Source organism: Typopeltis vanoorti, chromosome 6 (assembly GCF_054136105.1).
Source record: "Typopeltis vanoorti isolate ZY-2024b chromosome 6, IOZ_Tvanoo_1.0, whole genome shotgun sequence".
In the NCBI taxonomy this organism is placed as follows: Eukaryota; Metazoa; Arthropoda; class Arachnida; order Uropygi; family Thelyphonidae; genus Typopeltis; species Typopeltis vanoorti.
Window position 1 is genome coordinate 160,081,223 of NC_143554.1, and position 22,459 is coordinate 160,103,681.

The window sequence follows — 22,459 nt, forward strand, 5'->3', positions numbered from 1 at the left end:
AGGAAAGCTAAATAAAATTTGGAATAATAATAAAAGAAGCTGGGGTGCTTAAGGATCAAAGCTGTATAACTGAGAGGAGAGCTCCACATAGCCTTTAAAGAAATGCGGAGAACCGACCACGGCTTCTGACCTAATGTCTACTTGGATACTGAACGAACGAGGATGGGCTGGCAATTTGGGATTTAGCCGACCAAATTGTATTCTTATTGGTTAAACCAAAATAAAAAATGATGGTACAACATGACAAAATTTCATGCCGGCTGGGGCGTCGCCCGGTTAAACAAGGCTCCCGTTGTTTTCACCAGGGAAGCAGGGCGAACAGTGAAAAGTCAGCAACTGGAACAAATCTGAAAACGAATCCCAACTCAACATCACCAGAGTTAAAGATTGGTACTATCAACGTAAGAAGCCTGAATGGCAAAGAAATGGAGCTAGCTGAGGAATTAGATAAGTACCAGATCGACATAATAGGGGTGACTGAAACAAAAAAGACCAAAACTAGTGAGATCTTTCTGAGCAATAAATACAAAATGTTATGTTCAGGCAATGACAATCAAGGAAAATAAGGAGTAGCCATAGTATTCAACACAAAATACAAGGATAATCTTCTTGAATGGCAGTCAGTCTCAAGTAGAGTAATGTGGGCAAATATGAGAATGGGGAACTGGACAATGAGACTTATTTGCCTATGGTCCCACAGAAGGTTCTACTAAGGTAGAAGTGGAGGAATTTTTTGAGGCTTTAGAAAAAGCAACTGACACAATGAAAAAGTAAAAGTTGATCCTTGTTGGTGATCTAAATAGCAGAGTAGGAAATGATTGTGAGACATACAAAAATATTTTGGGAAAATTTGGAGAAAAGAGCAAAGCTAATAATAATGGCAAATATCTGTTGGATTTTTGCTCAGCATATGGACTGGTTATTACTAACACCATGTTCCAACATGAAAATGTGCACAAATTCACATGGAGAGAAGAGGCTAGGAATAAGAAAAGTCTCATTGACTATGTTATTGTTGATAGTGATGTTTTCTCCCTGGTGCAGGACACCAGAGTGTACAGAGGATTTGAAATTGTAAGCGATCACTATTTAGAGTTGAGCAGGATAAAATTGAATTTCATATTGAAAAGAATAACATGTAAGAAAGTTTTAAAGCGAATAAAAGTTGAGCAGTTCTCAGATGTGAACTGTAGACTAAAATACACAAAGATTATTGAAGAAAAAATGAAACAGTTTGAAATCAGGAATCAAACCTTGGAGATTCAGTGGCAAACTCTGAAGAAAACATTGATTGATTCTGCCAGAGAGGCATGTGATGAGGTTGTCTGCAAGGATAAAAAAATCAGAACTCCCTGGTGGACACAGGAAGTTAAAGAGGCAGTGAAGGAAAAGAAGAAAGCATACCAAAAGTTCCTGTCAAATAAGTCAGCTTGTGCTCTTAGAGAATATAGAGACAAATGCAAGAATGCTAAACACCGTGTAAAACTAGCTAAACAAAAGTCATGGGAGGACTTTGGCAAGAATATAGAAAATGAATATCAAGAAGGTGGCAAAATATTCTGGAGGTTGTTCAAGAAGCTTAAGAATGGAGGAAAGAGTGCTGTAAAAGGAATTAGAGATGATAAAGGTTACATGAAAACGGGAGAAAAAGATATCCTTGAAGTATGGAGTAATTACTTTGAAAAACTGCTAAATGAAACAAGCAGTGATGACAGCACAGTGGTAAAAAACACTGACCGGGCATGCAGTCAGGAATACATATCCATACTTGAAGTAGAAAAAGCCATCAAAGGCTTGAAATGTGGAAAGGCAGCAGGAGTAGATGATATTCGACCAGAAATGCTGACGTATGGTGGTATAAGAGTCTTACAGTGGCTGCACTGCATAGTTCAGAAAGCCTGGACAGAGGGACGAATTCCCGATGATTGGAGTAGAGCTCTCATAGTACCCATATATAAAAAGGGAAATAAAACTGAATGTGAGAATTACAGAGGTATTTCCCTACTGAGTGTTCCTGGCAAGATCTATGGTAGTATACTTGAGAAACGGTTGAGAAGAATTGTGGAAGAAAAGCTTGGTGAAGAACAAAGATCTGTATTTAAGTTTTGTCGATTTGGAAAAGGCATATGACAAGGTGCCAAGAGAGAAGCTATTCAATACGCTGCAGTTATATGGTGTCAATGGGGCCTTATATCAAGCAATACTTAGTCTTTATTTGAGTTGTAAGTCAGCAGTTACAACTGAAGGAAGTACAGGAAGATGGTTTCATGTTAAATCTGGTGTGAGACAAGGATGTACATTATCCCCTCTGTTATTCATTATCTATATGGATCACATTATGAAGGAAAGTGGTATTAAACATGATATCAAAATTGGAGATATTAATGTCAGCTCTTTGCTTTATGCGGATGATGTTATACTTCTAAATAAATCCGCTACAAGTCTGCAAGATTCTCTAACTAAATTAGCTGTTGTAATAGATATGGTATGAAGGTCAGCAATAAAAAGACAAAGACAATGAAAATATGCAGAAGCATTGAAAATGTCAACTGTGTTGTGAACAGAGAATCTGTGGAACAAGTAAAACATTTCAGCTACTTAGGCACGATTTTTACTGAAGATGGTAAATTAAATATAGAAATAGACAACAGAATCAGCAAAGCTGGTATGGTGGGAAGTCAATTGAATAAATTCATATGGAATAAGAGAGAAATTAGTCGGAACACTATGGAATAAGAGAGAAATTAGTTGGAACACTAAATTAGCTGTATACAAGACAGTGTTCAAACCAGTTTTAACTTATGGATCTGAGAGCTGGGTCAGAAGTAAAACACTTGACCAAAGACTAGAGACCGCAGATATGAGAGTCCTGAGAAAGATTAGCAGCGTGAACAGATGGCATCAATGGCAAATCATATTAAAAACGAGGATATTAGGAAAGAACTTGACATTGTTAGCATCCAGGAATGCGTTAGCAGAGCTAATCTCAGGTGGTATGGTCACTTAAACAGAATGGGCAAGGAAAGATTAGCAAAACAAGTGTTCTCTGCCAGGTTGGCAGCAAAACGACCCAGAGGAAGACCAAGATATAGATGGATTGATACGGTACAAAGTGCCTTAGGCGATAGAAATATAAGCTCTGATAATGTTGGAGTCTTGAAAAGTAACAGACTGATTTGGAGGAAAATTGTAGATAGGAAGTTAGTAATGATGTAGTACTATCATATCCTGTGCACCCCTTGAGGGTATATGGCAGGAATTTGATGATGAATAAAAGAAGTAAATTGCTGAAACTAAAAATATACAACTCAATGGTATTGCCTGTAGTCCGCTACAGATCTGAAAGTTGGATAACAAAGAAAAAAGAAGAAATAAAATTAGAAGTGTTTGAATCCAAATGCTTAAGAAAAATAAACAAAACTAAATTGACTGAGAAAAAGACCAATCAAATAGTGAGGGATAAACTAAATTACAAAGAACTAATATTAAAGAAACTAAATAAAAAGATATTAAAATGGTATGGGCATGTAAACAATGAATCAACAGAGATCACCTTACATTGTCCTACAGGGACCAAAAACCACCAAACAGACAAAGGCTGATCAAAGATAAGCTGGATCACTAATATTAAGAAAGCTGCTAAGATCAATAGCCTTTAAGATTTTTCAAGAAAGACTTAATTATTAAGAGAAGAGTGGAGAAGATGGACTCATAAGTAAGTACTCAAACCGTCTTGAATGAAGAGAATCATCATCATCTATATATTTTGATCGCTGTAACACGAGCATCATTCATGGAGAGAGAGCAAAAGAATTAGTTACAACATTCACAATATGAACACAAAAATAAGTCAAACAGCATTAGTATACTTCCATATGTCTCAGTCACCTAAATCAACAGAAGAAAACATTATTAAAGTTCCAAGGAACCAGGTATAATTGCATAATTCAAAGTTAATTTTTTAAAAAAGATTATGAACAATTAATGATTACTTCCCAAAACTTAGAGATAGACTGGTAATCTGTTCAATTAAGAAAAAAAAGCAATGATGCAGGGTTTCGCATTTTGTGGAATTTAAATCTGCTGTAGTGATTGAATTTAAATCCTACTGTAACAACATTGTTTGATCCTAATGGACTCTGTCTATTGTCGATTATTGTTATTATTATGTCAATTTATTATTATTATTTTTTATTATTATATTTATATTATATGTTATTATATGTTATAGTTATTATTATATTATATGTTATATGTTACTATGTCTAGTGTCGATTAATTATTATTGTTATTATTATTTATTTGACTCCAAGGAGTCAAAAGACTCATTGTGGGAAGTCCTTCCTAGGAAACACAAGTTTATCATACCCCTCCTTAAATTCATTGACCGTTCCTGCTCTCACCACTCTATCAGGCAATGCATTCCATGGTTCAACCTCCCTCCATGCAAATAAACCACTCCTCACCCTCTTGCTCACAGTTTCCTTTCGTAACTTCAAGGGATGGGCCCCTTGTCATCACTCAACCAAGTGAAAGAACTCCCCAGTGTCAACCCTGTAACCACCTCTCAACAGTTTAAAAGTTTTAAAATCGCAATCATATCACCTCTCCTCCTTCTATCCACCAAACTCTGCAGTCCACATTCCCACAGCCAATCCTCATAACTAACATTGTACAGTCCTGAAACTGTCTTTGTTATCTGCCTGTGTCCCCTTTCCACTGTTAATTTATCCCCTTCAAATCCTGGGGACCAAATCCGAGAACAATAATCTAAGTGTGGTCTGATCAGGTTCTTATACAATGAAATGATAACTCTTTTATCTCTGCAAGTCAGTGTCCTTCTCATTATTGCAGCAATCCTTTGTGTTACCTTCACCACCTTTGCAATATGTCCCTTGAATTTCAGGTTTCTATCAATCATCAATCCCAGATCTCTTGTCTCCCCTACTTCCTCCAGTATATCTCCTCCAATAGAGTATGCAAAGCTTGTTTAAAGTCCACAAAACAACAATATAGTTCTTTATGGTCTTCCCAGCTCAGCTCTGCTAGTTGGTGCAATGTGAAAATTTGGTCTATTGTTGAATAGTTTCCTCGGAAACCAGCTTGTTCTATGCCTATCATTTCTTCATAGGTGTTTTTTAATCTATTTTGTATAATTCTTATGAATATTTTATAGGTGTGAGGGAGTAAATTGATTGGTCTGTAATTTCTGCAGTCTCTTTTGTCTCCTTTCTTGTATATTGGGATGATCTTTCCAGTTCTCCAGTCATCTGGGATCTCTCCTGTTTGTAGTGTTTTATTGAATAGGGTTGTTAAATATTCTATTGATATGCTGCCTCCATATGACCACAGTTCAGTAGGGATAGTATCAATGCCTGGTGCTTTATTGTTTTTCATCTGTTTTATTGCATATCTAACTTCTTGTAAAATTTTTGGGTGATAATTATTTTCTTCTACTGTTGGCATTGTAGTTTTGTTTCCTTGGTGGAAGATAGTCTTAAAATGGTTTGACCAGATTTTTCTTGTATATTCAATATTCCCGGTTTCAGTCATCTTGTTGTTTATCATTGTTACTGCTTTTGCTGAGAATTTCTTTGTAATTTCTCTTATAGTATCATGGAAGACTTTTAGGTTGTTTTGCTTCTTGGCATTTCTTAGCTTTTCTTCTAACCATTTTTCTTTGGCTTTTTTGCATAGAATATCAACTTTATTTTTTAGTGCTCTGTATTTTTCTCTATTCACTTCATTGTTTTGTTGGTTTATAAGTATCTTGGCCTCTCTTTTCTCTTCTATGCTAGCTATGATTTCTTGGGTTATCCACTGTTTGTTTATTTTGGGTTTGGAACCTAGAGTGTCTTTAGCAATTGATAACACTGTTTCTTTTCCTTCTTCCCAGTATTTTCCGCTGTTCTGGAAGATGGAGGGTTTTAATTTCAAGCACATCTGTTCTAAAAATAGACTTCTGCTTGAGCTATCTTTTAGTTTTGATAGGTTGATGTTTTCTTCTTTTCTGATATTGTTTTTCCTGTTGAATTTTATCTTCACTTTGGCAGTTAATATTTCATGGTCAGTGTCGAAATCAAAACTTCTTAATGTTCGTACATTATTTACTGATCTTTTCCATTGTTTATGATGATATAGTCTATGCAGTTCTTTATATTACCATCTGGGGATGTCCATGTATATTTATTATTAGGGTGTTGATAGAACAATGTGTTTGTAATCATTAGATCGTTTGCTTTACAGAAGTGGAGTAATTTTTCTCCTCTGTCGTTAAGCTCTCCGTATCCAAATTTCCCCATCACATCTTTTATGTCTGCTGTGAACCCTTTTTAGCATTAAAATCTCCCATCACTATCATGAGTTCTCTATTTTTGGGATTATCCATTTCCTGTTGTTTATCTTCATAGAAATTTTCTATTTCTTCCTCTGAATGGTTATTACTGTCATATATTTGGATTATTTTAATTGTTTGACCTTTTTCTTTTGCTTGAAGTCTGGCTGTGATTATTCTAGGAGACACTGGGTTTATTTCAATTACTGAGTGTGTAAGTTTCTTTTCAATTAATAATGCAACTCCTTCTCTGTGTATGTCATCTTTTCTTCCTGAGAAGTATAGTCTTCCTTCTGGTAAATCCATGAATCCATCTCCGCACCAATGTGTCTCTGATAAACTTAAAATACTCCATTTCAGTCTTTTTAAATTTTCCTGGACTAATTGCAATTTTCCAGGTCGGTATAGGGAGCTTAAGTTGAGGGTAGCTACATGTTTCACATCCTTGGCTGACCACATTGCTGATTTCTCACCTACTCTATGTGGTCTTCGAGTAGGCGTGTCGGTTGTCCCATACGCAGTAGCACTATCTCGGTTTGTAGACTTTCTCCTGCTCATGAAAGTTACTGGCATAATAATGTAGCCAGCTTGCCATGCTTCTGCTACATCCTTTGGTCCACGGCTCTTTATTCTTTATTCAGAGCAACACATTTGGGTTTCCCCCATCTGCGACCTGGGGGACGCGCCTGGTAGGCGTGTGGTCTCCCCCAAGTTGCAAGAACTGCAAAAGTTAATCAACAAGCTAAACAAAACCTGTAAAACATATGACATGACAATAAATATAAAAAAAATGTGATGAAAATAGGGAGGAACGGAACTACCATCTCAGCCATCCTAAAAAGAGAACAAATAGAACAAGTAGACAACTTCATATACCTTGGATCAAAACTAACAGAAACAATAGATGAACTTAAAACAATCAAACATAGAATAGTGATAGGATGGACCACCATGGGAAAATTACAGAAAATCTGGAAAACAAACAAGATATCTAAGCAAGCCAAAATCAAATTATATGAAGCAATAATTATACCAACAGTCATCTATGGAGCAGAAGCGTGGACAGTTAAAAAAAGAGAGGAGAAAAAACTGCTGGCATTTGAAATGAAATGCTTAAGAAAAATAAATAGAACAAGTTGGATAGAAAAGAAACATCACAGTCAGACAAGAACTATTGTATAAAAAGACAATAATAGAAAAAAATAGAAAACAACAACTGAGATGGTTTGGAGACACTGTACACATGGATGCAGACAGACTTTCTAATCAATAATTTTCCAACTGAAAAAAAGAAGACCCGGAAGACCAAGAATTACCTGGCTGAAATTAATAAAGAACATCTCAGGATGCAGAACATATAAGGAACTTTTTCGAACAGCAAGGAATAGAGAAGACTCAACCCGTCTTAGACGGAAGAGAAGAAGAGTATGCAGCGTCCCATCGATGTGTCTCAAACCTCAAGACCTTACATTTCTGCATTAAACCCATACCCCCATTCATTTGCCCATCTGTCTAGCTTATTCAAATCCTCTTGCATGACTACCATATCTGCACTATTACTAATAACCCTTCCCAGCTTCACATCATTCGCAAACAACTGAACATCCCCCTGCAATCCACTGAGAATATCACTGATATAAAGGTTAAACAATATAGGTCCCAGTACTGGACCCTGTGTGACCCCACTTGTAACCCTCTGCGTCCTTGAAACTGCCCCACCATACACAACTTTCTGATACCTATCGGACAGCCAATCCTAAATCCAGTTGACCAACCTGACATCCAAACCCATGTGCTGCAATTTAAATATCAGCTTATCATGTGGAACCCTGTCAAATGCCTTTGCTAAACCTAAGAAAATGGCAGTATGCCTTTCCCTCATCTAGTGTCGATGGCATGAGAAGCAAGGCCTGAGACCACTGATTCTATAATCTTATTCAATCATGGTATTCTTGGTCATTCTGCTAAGATCAGAATTCAAGAAGACCAAGATTACATAGGAATGTCTCCTCATTCATACATAATATCCATCAATTCACACTTGTTTGATGAAAGCAGAAAAAGATCATTCTCTGCAATTTTGCTATTCTACTGGCTTTTTCTACTATCTTTTAGAGTTATGAAGATGATAAATTTATAGATTGGAGGTCTGGGCTAAGGAGAATGGATGTCAGTTTAATGTGGCAAAATGTAAGGTTATGCATTTTGGGGTGAAAAGATTGGCGGCAGTTTACTGCATTGGTGGAACACCGTGCCCCAGGAAATTGATGAGGCACGAGATTTAGGAGTGTTGGTAGATAAGGAATTGAAATTTAGGGGACACATTGCAAAAGTGACCAAAACAGCTCATCAAATCACTTGGTTGCTGAAGAATATGTTGACAAGCAGAGACAAGCAGGTTATTGTTCCTCTGTATCGAGCCTTGATAAGACCCCATCTAGACTACTGTGCTCAGATTTGGTCACCTAGGTTTCTTCTTGATGGGGAGGAGGTGGAGAGGATCCAGAGGCGAGTGACCAAGATGATAGCAGGTCTGTGGAATGAACCGTATGAGAACAGGTTGAGGATTTGTGGGTTGCAAAAATTGGTTGATAGGCGGAGGAGGGGAGATATGATTGAGACATTCAAATTACTGAAGGGTTTCTATAAAATTAATTCAGAAGATATTTTTGAGAACAGGGCTGGTTGTGGGAGGACTAGGGGACATCCATGGAAACTGGGCAAAAGTGTGGTTAGTAAAGGTGTTAGAGCTGGGTTCTTTACTTTTAGAGTAGTGAATGAGTGGAATGCGCTCCCTGAGTCTGTGGTGGATGCTGTGACAGTGAATGAGTTTAAGGCGAGGTATGATAGATACTGTATGAATGTCAAATAGTTGTGATTAATATGATTTGGAGCCTCCCTCGATGAGTCTAATGACTCCCTGGAGTTGCCCGTAATAATAGTAATAATAATAATAATCTCAGTAATTCTCTTGCTGAAATCGCGACATTTCAAATTCTCTGATAAGGATCTTGACTGCCATTATTAATGTTATACTATATCATTGTCCATTTTGGATATGTTTTTTTTTTTCTTTCTGAACACAGAATTTGCTAATTACATAAAATGACAAATAAACAAATTTACACTTACCCATAACATTCAAAACAGTGTCTGTCACTAACCATTACACTCTGAAAAATAATGGGATTAATTAAATATTTTGAATAAAATTATAAGAAAATTAAATTTTATATATAAATATTTGAGGATATCAGTTTTCTAAGTATATAGCTAAATTTTTGATACACTTTTCTTCATGCATAATCAAAACATCAGAAGTAGAAGAAAACAGAAGAAAGGAAGGAAGGAAGGAAAAAAAAATAGAAAAGAAGAAAGTAGAAGATGACATCAAAAACAGAAGAAAGATGGTGGTGGCTTTGTCATTACAAGAGTTAAATTTTGATTTTAATCATTTTGAGAAATGCGAGGTGTGCTATATGTATTTGTTAGATTATGTTGATAAATTATGGAGTTTTAAGGCAGTTGGAAGGGGGGGGGCGTGCACAAAGTGTGATTTGAATGCAGACTTGATAGGTGGTAATGTATCATTAACTGAAAGTAATTGTAGCGAGAATGCAACAAGAAGAATGAGTGCTATCTGATAAAAGAGCAGTGCATAAGTAGTAAGAAACTTTTGAAAAAGTGAAGCAGCAATCTGCTGAATGCAACAATGACAAAAGCAATAAGAATGTAGCAAATGTTGGGAGTACTGAATGTAGTGCACATGTGGTAAATGACATGGCAAGGTGCAATGAAAGGTGGAATGATAGAAAAACAAATGAGAAATGGTAAAGAAGATACCAGTGCAAAGAAAGTAGACAATACATATGCTGTGAGAGGAATAACAGTTCCTTCAACTATGAAGGAAAATAAGGTATTAGCATATGCTGCTGATGTACGTTGAGAGATAATGATTCCATATATATCTTTCTTGGTATTTTGGAAAAATTCAGCAAGATCAGTGGATTAACTGCTAATGCAGACAAGACAAAATTAAAAGTTTTTGGAAGGTGGGATCTTGGAAGCATTCCTTTTGAAGAGAGAACCTCTCACTATACTTAGAATTCCCTTCTCCACTTACCCACTATTACCAGTTCAAGAATTTATATACAAAACAATGAAACCTTAGAAGACTGCAAAATTGGGCCACTTTGGTTTATATTAAACATCAAGTTTTACTCTAACACAGTAATTGTTTCCGTAATTTTAATAATGAATTCTGATCACTGTGTAACCATTAAGGAAATGGGCCACTTTATTTTCTTCTAAAGCCATAGTACTTAAAACCATAATCTTCCCTGTTCAGTTGTACATAATAAATATTACAGACATTACAGAAGCTAAAGAAAAACAATTATATAGTAAGCCTGTGCAATTTTTTTTTGATCCAGCCAATGCCTAAAAGTTAGAAAAGAATTTCTTCAGCTATCAAAGAAGAATGGAAGCTTTGGACCAGTCTGAAAATTCTGCTGTTTAAGCAATACAACTTCAAAAATCCATAAAATCTTGGATTTTATGGATTTTAGATTTATAGATTTAAGAGCAATCACACACGTGCAGACTTTCTCCAGTACTACCTGGGCTTTCGTCTTCCCCTGTTTGGAGTAAATGATTATAAAATTCAAAAGCTGAGATTGTTCCTGAATACTACAATATTCTCTGCTTAACTCTATGATTGTTACAACATTCTGGCATTGACATTCTTTCCATTAATAAAAGTAAAATTTGGTATAAAGAAATCTTTAACCTCTTTCGGCACGAACTTCCACAGTTGGGTACTGACAACAACACTTTGTTTAATAACTTACTGAAGTTTCAAGGATACCCTAACAGGAGAGATCTTGTTTGGAAAATTGACTGGAAGGCAACCATATGTTCCAGTCAATACCATCAAATGGAGGTACCTTGACATCAGATAATCTGTGACATCTGTTACCATTGGAAAGTAGAATATGCATTCTACAGCTGCCCTCTTGCAGGTTATTTTTTTGCAGTACCCACCACCTGTCAGCAATGGGAAGAGAATTTCGATTTTTATAATTAATGAATTAAAATACCATTTATAGAAAGGTAAGAAGACACAAGGATTTTTGAAAACCAACAATATGACATACAAATGCTTTACAATATTGCATTGTGGAAATTTTGTTGTTCAATCAGATGATTTTTGTATTCAGAAAGAAGCATTCTAGGAGATATCAAATTTTTGACAGATGGTGTAGATCACTGGTCTCCAAACTTTTCACTGTGAGGGCCACAGTGGGTACTTCAACACTGTTCAGCAGGCTGTAGTAAAAAAAAACTCTAGAACTAGATATATGAGTTTTATTGAAAGCAGATAAAAACTGATTACAGAGTATGTGAGATTAAATTATCGTATATTAAAGACAACGAACACTATCAGCAAATTCTCATATTTTTATCACAAATTATAATAAAACCATTAATGTGAATGATGTAACTGTGTTTGTGTTTTTAAAATCTTATTAAACTCAGGTTCAAATTTTGAAGTGTTCATCATCAGATGTTCATCAGATAAATTTGCCCTGTATTTTGACTTGATATATTTCATTCAGTGATAAAAAACACACTATAAAAGATAAAAGGCACAGTGATAAAAAAAAAAACACTGACCAGGCATGCAGTCAGGAATACATATCCATACTTGAAGTAGAAAAAGCCATCAAAGGCTTGAAATGTAGAAAGGCAGCAGGAGTAGATGATATTCGACCAGAAATGCTGAAGTATGGTGGTATAAGAGTCTTACAGTGGCTGCACTGCATAGTTCAGAAAGCCTGGACAGAGGGACGAATTCCCGATGATTGGAGTAGAGCTCTCATAGTACCCATATATAAAAAGGGAAATAAAACTGAATGTGAGAATTACAGAGGTATTTCCCTACTGAGTGTTCCTGGCAAGATCTATGCAAGTATACTTGAGAAACGGTTGAGAAGAATTGTGGAAGGAAAGCTTGGTGAAGAACAAGCTGGATTCAGGCCAAATAGAGGCTGTCAGGATCAGATCTTCACTTTACGACAAATAGTCGAGAAAGCATGGGAATATAACAAAGATCTGTATTTAAGTTTTGTCGATTTGGAAAAGGCATATGACAAGGTGCCAAGAGAGAAGCTATTCAATACGCTGCAGTTATATGGTGTCAATGGGGCATTATATCAAGCAATATTTAGTCTTTATTTGAGTTGTGAGTCAGCAGTTAGAATTGAAAGAAGTACAGGAAGATGGTTTAATGTTAAATCTGGTGTGAGACAAGGATGTACATTATCCCCTCTGTTATTCATTATCTATATGGATCACATTATGAAGGAATGTGGTATTAAACCTGATATCAAAATTGGAGATGTTAATGTCAGCTCTTTGCTTTATGCAGATGATGTTATACTTCTAAATAAATCCGCTACAAGTCTGCAAGATTCTCTGACTAAATTGAATAGCTGTTGTAATAGATATGGTATGAAGGTCAGCAATAAAAAGACAAAGACAATGAAAATAGGCAGAATCATTGAAAATGTCAACTGTGTTGTGAATGGAGAACCTGTGGAACAAGTAAAACATTTCAGCTACTTAGACACAATTTTTACTGAAGATGGTTAAACTAAATATAGAAACAGACAACAGAATCAGCAAAGCTGGTATCGTGGGAAGTCAATTGAATAAATCATATGGAATAAGAAAGGAAATTAGTCGGAACACTAAATTAGCTGTATAGAAGACAGTGTTCAAACCAGTTTTAACTTATGGATCTGAGAGCTGGGTCAGAAGTAAAACACTTGAATACAGACTAGAGACCGCAGATATGAGAGTCCTGAGAAAGATTAGAGGCGTGAACAGATGGCATCAATGGCAATATCATATTAAAAATGAGGATATTAGGAAAGAACTTGACATTGTCAGCATCCAGGAATGTGTTAGCAGAGCTAATCTCAGATGGTATGGTCACTTAAATAGAATGGGAGAGGAAAGATTAGCAAAACAAGTGTTCTCTGCCAGGTTGGCAGGAAAACGACCCAGAGGAAGACCAAGATATAGGGATTGATACGGTACAAAGTGCCTTAGACGATAGAAATATAAGATCTGATAATGTTGGAGTCTTGACAAGTAACAGACTGATTTGGAGGAAAATTGTAGATAGGAAGTTAGTAATGATGTAATTTTTTCATGTAGTACTGTCATATCCTGTACACCCCTTGAGGAATTTGATGATGATGATGATATTTCATTCGGGAAAAAGTTTGTTCGCAAAGATACATTGTCCCAAAAACAGAGATAAATTTACAAGCAAATTTCTTCAAATTTGCTTGTAAAATTCACATTTTTTTTCTTCGTTAGTCCATTTTAACTGACCTTTTACAGTCAGAAAGACCGTAACTTGGATTACGGTTACTTTTTGCTATTCAGGAATATATTTTGAACACAACTTTAATTAATGCATTTGAAATCTATCAACACCCAGTGTTTTTTCTTGCAGATTCTTATTGAATCTGCAAGAAAAAAATTTGAAAAATTTGAAAAATTTTTTTGAAAAAATTAGTCCAATTGGAGGGCCCCCGGATAAAATCATATTGTGAGCCGCATCTGACCTGCGGGGCGTAGTTTGGAGACCCCTGGTGTAGACAAAGGTTTCCCAAACTGTTTTTTCCATGGCCCGGTTATTTTAATACTTCATCTCCATGACCCACTAAACTTTTTATGGCCAATAGGTAAAATAAAACAGATTTGAATGTTCTAGAGTTTTCATTTATTGTTATTATAATAAATAAGCATTTACTCTTACAAAAATATAAAGAAATTAAACTAAAGTCGAGTAATTTATTAATGAGAAGTGTGATGCTGTTGTTTGTTAACTAGAAACTTCAGGTTTAGAGGAAAAGATGATAACTTTATTCTTAAATCCGGTTCGACTTCCAATCAGTTTCTATATTTATTTTTTAGAAAAACCAGTGTTGAAAAGCCTTTCACTTATAGGTTATGACAAAAGGCATTAAAAATTTTATTGCTTTTTCTGCTAAAACTGGGTACTCCTGACAGCAAGACAGCCAAAAATTCATCAGTGGTATTGTGTTGAAGATGTCTTTGAGTACCATATCACACGACAGTTCAATTATAGATTCAATATCTGAATCCGGTAATTCTGTCTCAGATTCTGCATTCACTGTAAAAGGGTTCCTCATCCTTGCTTTGCTGCTGTTGATTGGGGGGGAATATTCCTTCAGACTTGCCTGCAGTCCTAGCATACGTTCCTCGATAACAGCTGAAATCTTATCTGGCATAGAACATGTCTAAGAACATTCCCTCTTGACAGCCATTGCATCTTGCAGCGTAAAAAAAGATGTTCATGTTCACTCCCCATTTCTTTGCACAACACAGAGAATATTCTTGAATTCAATGGACGAGATTTTATAAAGTTTATAAATTGTACACACTCTTGCATAGTAGCATTTAAAAGCAATGGCATTCTTTTGATGGCCAATGCTTCTCTGTGAATGCTACAATGCACCCATACACAGTTCAGTGCTATGGCTTTGATCTTCGGAAAAAGTTCAGTACGTGTGCCTGTCATTGCGCGGGCTCCATCGCTACTTAGTCCCACACATTTCTTCCATTCAATGCCCTTTTCATTGATGTAATTTGCAATCAAATTAAAAATTTCTTCAGCTGTTGTTCTTGTTGTCAAAGGTTTATAAAAAAAGAAATTCTGTGTGAGTTGTATTGTCACAATCGTATCTCACAAAACACATTAAATTGGCATTGTCCGATATGTCTGTACCTTCATCGACTTGCAAGGAAAAAAAATTGGTCGTAGGTCACTCTTTTACGTGACCTACGACAGTTTCTTCGACATTATCTGCCATCTCCATGATTCTACACTTCACTGTGTTATTTGATAGCGTCATCATATTTACTTGGCTCTCCTGTTTTTTCTCACATATTCGAGATGCTAACATTTTCACTGCTGGAACTATTAATTTCTCTGCAACTGTGTGAGGATAAGCAGTTTCAACAATTAATTTTGATATTTCATAAGAAGCCATTACAAGGTTAACAGACTGAGCTCCCTGAGAAAAATTCGAAGACATAGTCTTCTTGGTAGCTATTAGTTCTCTCTTTTTATTTATAAAGAAATCTATTGGTTTATTACTGTAGTTCGGATGTTTCAATTCCAAATGTCACTTCAACTTTGAAGGTCTCATGGACTCGTTTGAAAGTGCCGCATAACAAATAACACATAATGGTTTGTCATCAGCACACGTGATGAAACCGAATTGTATGTAATCCTCAGAATACTGTCAAGTCCAGTACATCTTCTTCTTTTTGGTAAGAGTAGTAAACAACACATCGTGTGGCTCTTTGTTAATGCTGTTCTCAGAACTCGTGCCGAGCCACACATCACTCAATTGTTCATTAGTGCTAAATCGAAGAGTTTGTAACTGGCACATTGTTTGTTTGTTGTTTTATCATCATCATCATCATCAAATTCCTGCCATGTACCCTCAAGGGGTGTACAGGATATGACAGTACTACATGAAAAAATTACATCATTACTAACTTCCTATCTACAATTTTCCTCCAAATCAGTCTGTTACTTGTCAAGACTCCAACATTATCAGATCTTATATTTCTATCGTCTAAGGCACTTTGTACCATATCAATCCACCTATATCTTGGTCTTCCTCTGGGTCATTTTCCTGCCAACCTGGCAGAGAACACTTGTTTTGCTAATCTTTCCTCTCCCATTCTATTTAAGTGACCATACCATCTGAGATTAGCTCTGCTAACGCATTCCTGGATGCTGACAATGTCAAGTTCTTTCCTAATATCCTCATTTTTAATATGATATTGCCATTGATGCCATCTGTTCACACCGCTAATCTTTCTCAGGACTCTCATATCTGCGGTCTCTAGTCTTTGGTCAAGTGTTTTACTTCTGACCCAGCTCTCAGATCCATAAGTTAAAGGCAGGAGTTTAAAAAAAAAGGCAGGAGTTTGTTGTTTTATTACCCATTTATCCATCGTTAAATGAGTAATGGCAAGCGAGATGAAGAAAGAATGAAATAAATTATTTAGAAACAATTATAATAATAACGGTTGTTCAGTCAACCCACCGGGCAAGGTACATGTAATCAGTAAATACAAAAAAATACGCTCTCTCTCTCAATGCTTAACTCAAACTGAACAAGCAGAGTGAGTATGTGGCCAGTGAGTAAAACAAACACCAGACCACAAAACAAACAATTCGGCTGGTGGCTGGTTGCCTGTGCTGCCTCACCATTAGTTGAGCTACTTTAGCGTGAACAGAGACTATGAAATGGCAATGTGGACGCAAACGGAGCACATTTTTCATCTCTATTAATTAAATTATTTATTCATTAGTCCCGATTAAGTGCTATTTACTTGTATTTTAGAGTTTCCTGAAAAAAAAAAGAAAACCCCAAAATGAAACACCTAGGTTTTCGAGAGTTTTTTTAGGCGATCCGGCATTTAGCTTCCATGACCCAGTGCCGTGTCATGACCCACTATTTGGGAAATGCTAGTGTAGACCATCCATATTTTGCATTGTTCACCAGGGGATGATAACATTCTGTCTATTTTTACTATGAGAGATTTGTTTTTTAAAAAATGGTTCCATCCGCTTAGTTCAATGTGATCTTATGGTCAACTGCAAGAATGACTGGAGATCAATCTCAGGCAGAGAAGGCCACTCAAAGCAGATAATTCTGCTAAGACTAACTACCAGAGTATCAGTCATATTTGAGCTTTAGTTTTTAGGTCTTTTAGTTATTCATCTGCATGAAACTGGTGAAAAAGGAAAACTGACATTTTCTTTGACAACTGACAACCTTTGCTACATGATGATATAAAAGAGCCGAAGCCTTTTTCTCTATCTCTCATACTATCTATTTAACTTTTCTTTCTTTCTCCTAATACTATCAGGGTCTCTTGAACCCCCTCCCTCATACTAACTACTCTAGGCCTAAAATGAACACTCCATTACTTTTTCACCTCAATAAAGGTCGAAACTGGTCTGGGCAGTGACCCTTTCCATAATACATAGCATTATACAACTGTAAAGATAAGTGTAAAGATATGTGCTTTGCATTTTGGGAACTAAGACAACTTAGTATCCCGTGTCATCAGTAGTTGTTAAGATCTTGGAGAAAGTAGTGAGGGACCGTGTACAGCATTGGGCAGATGAGGGTAATGTTATCTGTGAGAATCAACATGGATTTGTGAAAGGACGCTCTTGTTTTAGCAATATGCTAGCCTTTTATAATAAAGTTACAAGAGCATTAGATGAGGGAAAGGCATATACTGCAATTTTCTTAGACTTGGCGAAGGCATTTGACAGGGTGCCACATGATAAGCTGATATTTAAGTTGCAGCACATGGGTCTGGATGTCAGATTGGTCAACTGGATTCAGGATTGGCTGTCTGATAGGTATCAGAGAGTTGTGTATGGTGTGGCAGTTTCCAGGAGGCAGAGGGTTACAAGTGGGGTCCCACAGGGCTCAGTACTAGGACCTATATTGTTTAACCTTTATATCAATGACATAGCCAGTGGATTGCAGGGGGATATTCAGTTGTTTGCGGATGATGCGAAGCTGGGAAGGATTATTAGTAATAGCGCAGATGTGGTAGCCCTGCAAGAGGATTTAAATAAGCTAGATAGATGGGCAAATGAATGGGGGTTTCAGTTTAATGCAGCAAAATGTAAGGTCTTGAGGTTTGGGAAACATCGATGGGATGCTGCATACTCTATGGGAGGAGTTATACTGGAGGAAGTAGGGGAGACAAGAGATCTGGGGTTGATGATTGATAGAAACCTGAAGTTTAGGGGACATATTGCAAAGGTGGTGAAGGTAACACAGAGGATTGCTGCTATTATGAGAAGGACACTGACCTGCAGAGATAAGAGGGTTATCATTCCGTTGTATAAGTCTCTGATCAGACCACACTTGGACTATTGTTCTCAGATTTGGTCCCCAGGATTTGAAGGGGATAAATTAACTGTGGAAAGGATACAAAGACAGATGACAAAGATGGTTTCAGGACTGTACAAAGATAGTTATGAGGATCGGCTGAGAGAATGTGGACTGCAGAGTTTGGCGGATAGAAGAAGGAGAGGTGATATGATTGAGACTTTTAAACTGTTGAGAGGTGGTTACAGGGTTGACACTGGGGAGTTCTTTCGCTTGGTTGATCAGCGGGAAGGAGTGATGACAAGAGGCCATCCCTGGAAGTTACGAAAGGAAACTGTGAGCAAGAGGGTAAGGAGTGGTTTCTTTGTGTGGAGGGTGGTTGAGCCGTGGAATGCATTGCCTGATGGAGTGGTGGGAGCGAGAACGGTCAGTGACTTTAAAGAGTGGTATGATAAACTTTGTGTTTCTCAGGGGGGGACCTCCCCTCGATGAGTCTTGACAGACTTTATGTCTTAGGAAGGACCTCCCTCGATGAGTCTTTTGACTCCTTGGAGGCCTGAATAATAATAATAATAATAATAATATCATATAGAAATATCATATCATATAAAAACAAGAAAATTAGGAAGGAAACTGATACTGCTAGAATTCAGCAGTATGGAAGCAGAGCTAGCCTAAGGTGTATGTTCACTTAAACAGAATGGGAGAGAAAAGGTTAAAAAAAATGCTTTTTGCTAGGATGGCAGCCCAGAGGATGACCAAGATCTAGGTGGACTGATACAGTAGGATAGATATATAAGATTCCAGTTTTCGAGAGAAGCATGTAATGAAAGGAAAAATTGCAATTTTGCTGATTACAAGCTGCTAATGTGAAATGCACAAAAAATTTATGGTGCCACCACTGATTTGGCAAGTGCACTGTAGTTGCTTCACAGGCCTGAAAACTTATTATTATTTGCTGGCCTGGTTGGTGAAGTGGCTAGCGTATCCGCTCTCCAGCCAAAAGGCTGCAGGTTCGAATCCTGCTGGGCACGGATGTCTGTGATCATTTGTAAAAATACTAGTGGTGTTAGTGGCCGGTAGATGGCGTTGGTAGTTGTGATAGATGATGGTAGTTGAGTGGTGGAGACAGAGTTATAGAGTAGGTTACCCTTGATGAGTCTTTGGACTCCCTGGAGGTATCACGTAATAATAATAATAATAATAATAATAATAATAATAAATAATAATAAGATCTTACAAAACTGGAATGAGTTTTGACAGATAACAGATTAATTTGAAGGAAAATTGTTGATAGGAAATTAGTAATGACAAACTTTTCATGTGCTACTATCTACTATCATAATATCCTGTACACCACAAGGGATCAGGAATTTGATGATGAAAAAAAACTTACTTGGAACTTTCATGGACAGTCTGGTAAGTTATAAAGTTAAAGTTACGGATGGCAAGAAATTATACTCTTGATTTCATCCTTTATTCAAGTGTAAGCAAACAAAGTTTGCATATGTGAAGTAACTTCATGACTGGGCTACTTGTACATAGAGGTTAATGACTTCACATCAGTTGCCCTCTTATCCTAAAATGCAAGGCGCATATCCTTACAGACATGTGCCTTGCATTATGGGATACTAAGGCAATGATATAAAAGAGCTGAGGCCTTTTTCTCTATCTCTCATGCTATCTATCTGACTTTTCTTTCTCCTAATGCTATTAGGCTCTATTGCACTCCCCTATACTAACTACTCTAGGCCTATGATGAACATCCCTTTACTTCTTCATCTCAATAAAGGTCGAAACTGGTAGTGGGTAATGCCCTTCCCCAAACCGGTTTTGATCTTTATTGTAGATGTCTGTAAAAATACAAATAGCAAAATCATGAAGTTACTTCATGTGCAAACTTTGTTTGCTTATGTACACCTGAATAAAGGATGAAACCAAGAATATAACTTCTTGGCATCTTTAACTTATAGTATAATTAAGTGAAAAAACTCACAACAACTAGCTCTAATCCAGAGTAGTTTAGTAATAAAACGTGACACCTTTGGACTAATTGTATATGTTTATTTATTTATTTCGTGTGCGAACTACAGAAAATGTATATCTGAATCCACCGTGAGATGCAGTGATTAGTACCCTTGGAGGGTAATGGATGGCAATGCTGTAGCCAATGAAGTTCTCACTGAGGCTCTGCTATTGCTGTTACCCTCCTGCCATGATCAGAGCTTTAATAGCTCAATAACACCTTATCCCTACACTGTCCTCTACAGATAACGGGGAAGATGAAAAGCATTCTTGCTTCGCCCCTTTAAGCCAGTCCTTATAAGGACAGAAAATGTAAGAGCATATATATAAATAATTAAAAGCATACATTAAAAGACAAAAATATCACTTGCATAAAATCTTAAGCAAAAACATAAAATGTCAAATTTCACTCATCCAGGGAATAATGCACTTCAAAGCTGTTTCATTACACTGCATTAAATCTTCTTGGGTACATTTATTATTAATGTCTATTAAGCAGCATTGCAGAAGATGACCCATGGTTTGTGTTTCACCACATGAGCAGCTGTCATTGTTTGTGTAGCCCCATCTGGCCATATTCTGCTTTGATCTGCCCATTCCGGAACGAAGTCAATTCAATGTCTTCCATCTTTGCCAGTCTAGATGGAAACCAAAGGAAGAGATTTATTTAAGTTCAGAGCCTCTGGAGATTGTTCTTGCCACATTGTCGAACTTGTAGCTTTTATGGAATCAACCAATGGTTCCACTGAGTGAATAAAACTTTTCCTTGATCTTAGCCTCTTATGAACTGCAACATGTCCATACAAAGGATTCCAATCATCATTTAGTTGTTGTTTACGCTTATATCTACTCTGTGTAGTCCTTCTGATGTGAGGAGGTGCAATACCAGACAGTGAGTATAGATGGTCAATTTTTGTAGGCTTAAGACAGCCAGTAATGTGCCTACATGTTTCATTAAGAATCTTATCAATAATTTTGACATGTAATGATCTTTCCCAAATAGGGCTAGCATACTCGGCTGTCGAAAAGTAAAGTGCCAGTGCAGAGGTGCACATGGACTTGCACTCCACTGAGGTTATGTTAATTGGTGCAGAATATTATTATGCGAAATATATGCTATCTTGCTTCCAGAGGAGTAGAGAGGCGCTGCTCGGTTGACTGATCCTTGCCTGTCACTGAGTGGAGCCATCTCTGAGTTTCTTATCCTGGAGGGATTCAGATATGAGTAATGATTTAATAGTGAATTTATGAGTTTAGTTTTATAGGATCACTCAGTGAGATTTAGAGTGATCTTGTAGATCATTCAAGTTGTTGGCCACACAAGAGCACTAGAACATCAATAAAGAAGAATGCTAGTGAAATTGTAAACAACGTAACTTGTCCAATGAACAGAATTTGTTACCCTCTGTAACATACCTCCATAAAGGTCGAAACAAGTTTTGGTAGTCACCCTTCCCATAACGCATAGCATTATACATGTACGTAAGGATATGTGCCTTGCATTATGGGATAGTAAGGCAACTGATGTGAAGTTATTAGCCTCTATATACAAATAGCCTAGTCCTGAAGTTACTTCACATGCAAACTTTGTTTGCTTATACTTGGATAAAGGATGAAACCAAGAATATAATTCCTTGGCATCTTTAACTTACGGTATAACCAAGAGAAAAAACTTTCAACAGTCTGGTAAGCTAAGCATTCCAGTGTTGTTATGTAAGGTTATATATAATAATTTCGGGTTAAGATTTTAAATCAGCCTGTTTCAAGGCTGTATAGTGAAAGGTTGGTGTATTTAATGTTCCTGTGAATTTTTTTAATCTAACTATGACTGTATTATTTTCTTAGAATAATTACATTTCTATAGTAATATTACTTTATGCCTGAAGAAAAATGATGTGCCAACAACATGTGGAAAAAGGCTACCCTAATTCTGATACATAAAAAAGGTGAAATAGAAGACTTGATGAACTACCAACCTATCAGTCTACTATCAATGGTTTACAAAGTGTTTACAAAAGTCTTAGCTCATAGGCTTTGGGTGACTCTAGACCTAGCACAACCAAAAGAACAGGCAGAATGAATAATCTACTATTGGACGAAGAGGATAGTCAATCTTATGGAT

At 36.7% G+C, this 22,459-nt stretch overlaps 1 protein-coding gene across 2 annotated transcripts in view; it reads right to left on the reverse strand.

Moving 5' to 3' along the window:
* Positions 1 to 22,459, reverse strand: part of TTLL1B (Tubulin tyrosine ligase-like 1B) — a 403,225-nt gene that overhangs the window by 75,875 nt on the left and 304,891 nt on the right. For both annotated transcript variants that reach the window (XM_090394521.1, XM_090394519.1), the window contains exon 11: positions 9,467 to 9,507. In XM_090394521.1, the coding sequence (XP_090250647.1) occupies positions 9,467 to 9,507 (41 nt within the window). The remainder of the gene's footprint in view (positions 1 to 9,466; positions 9,508 to 22,459) is intronic.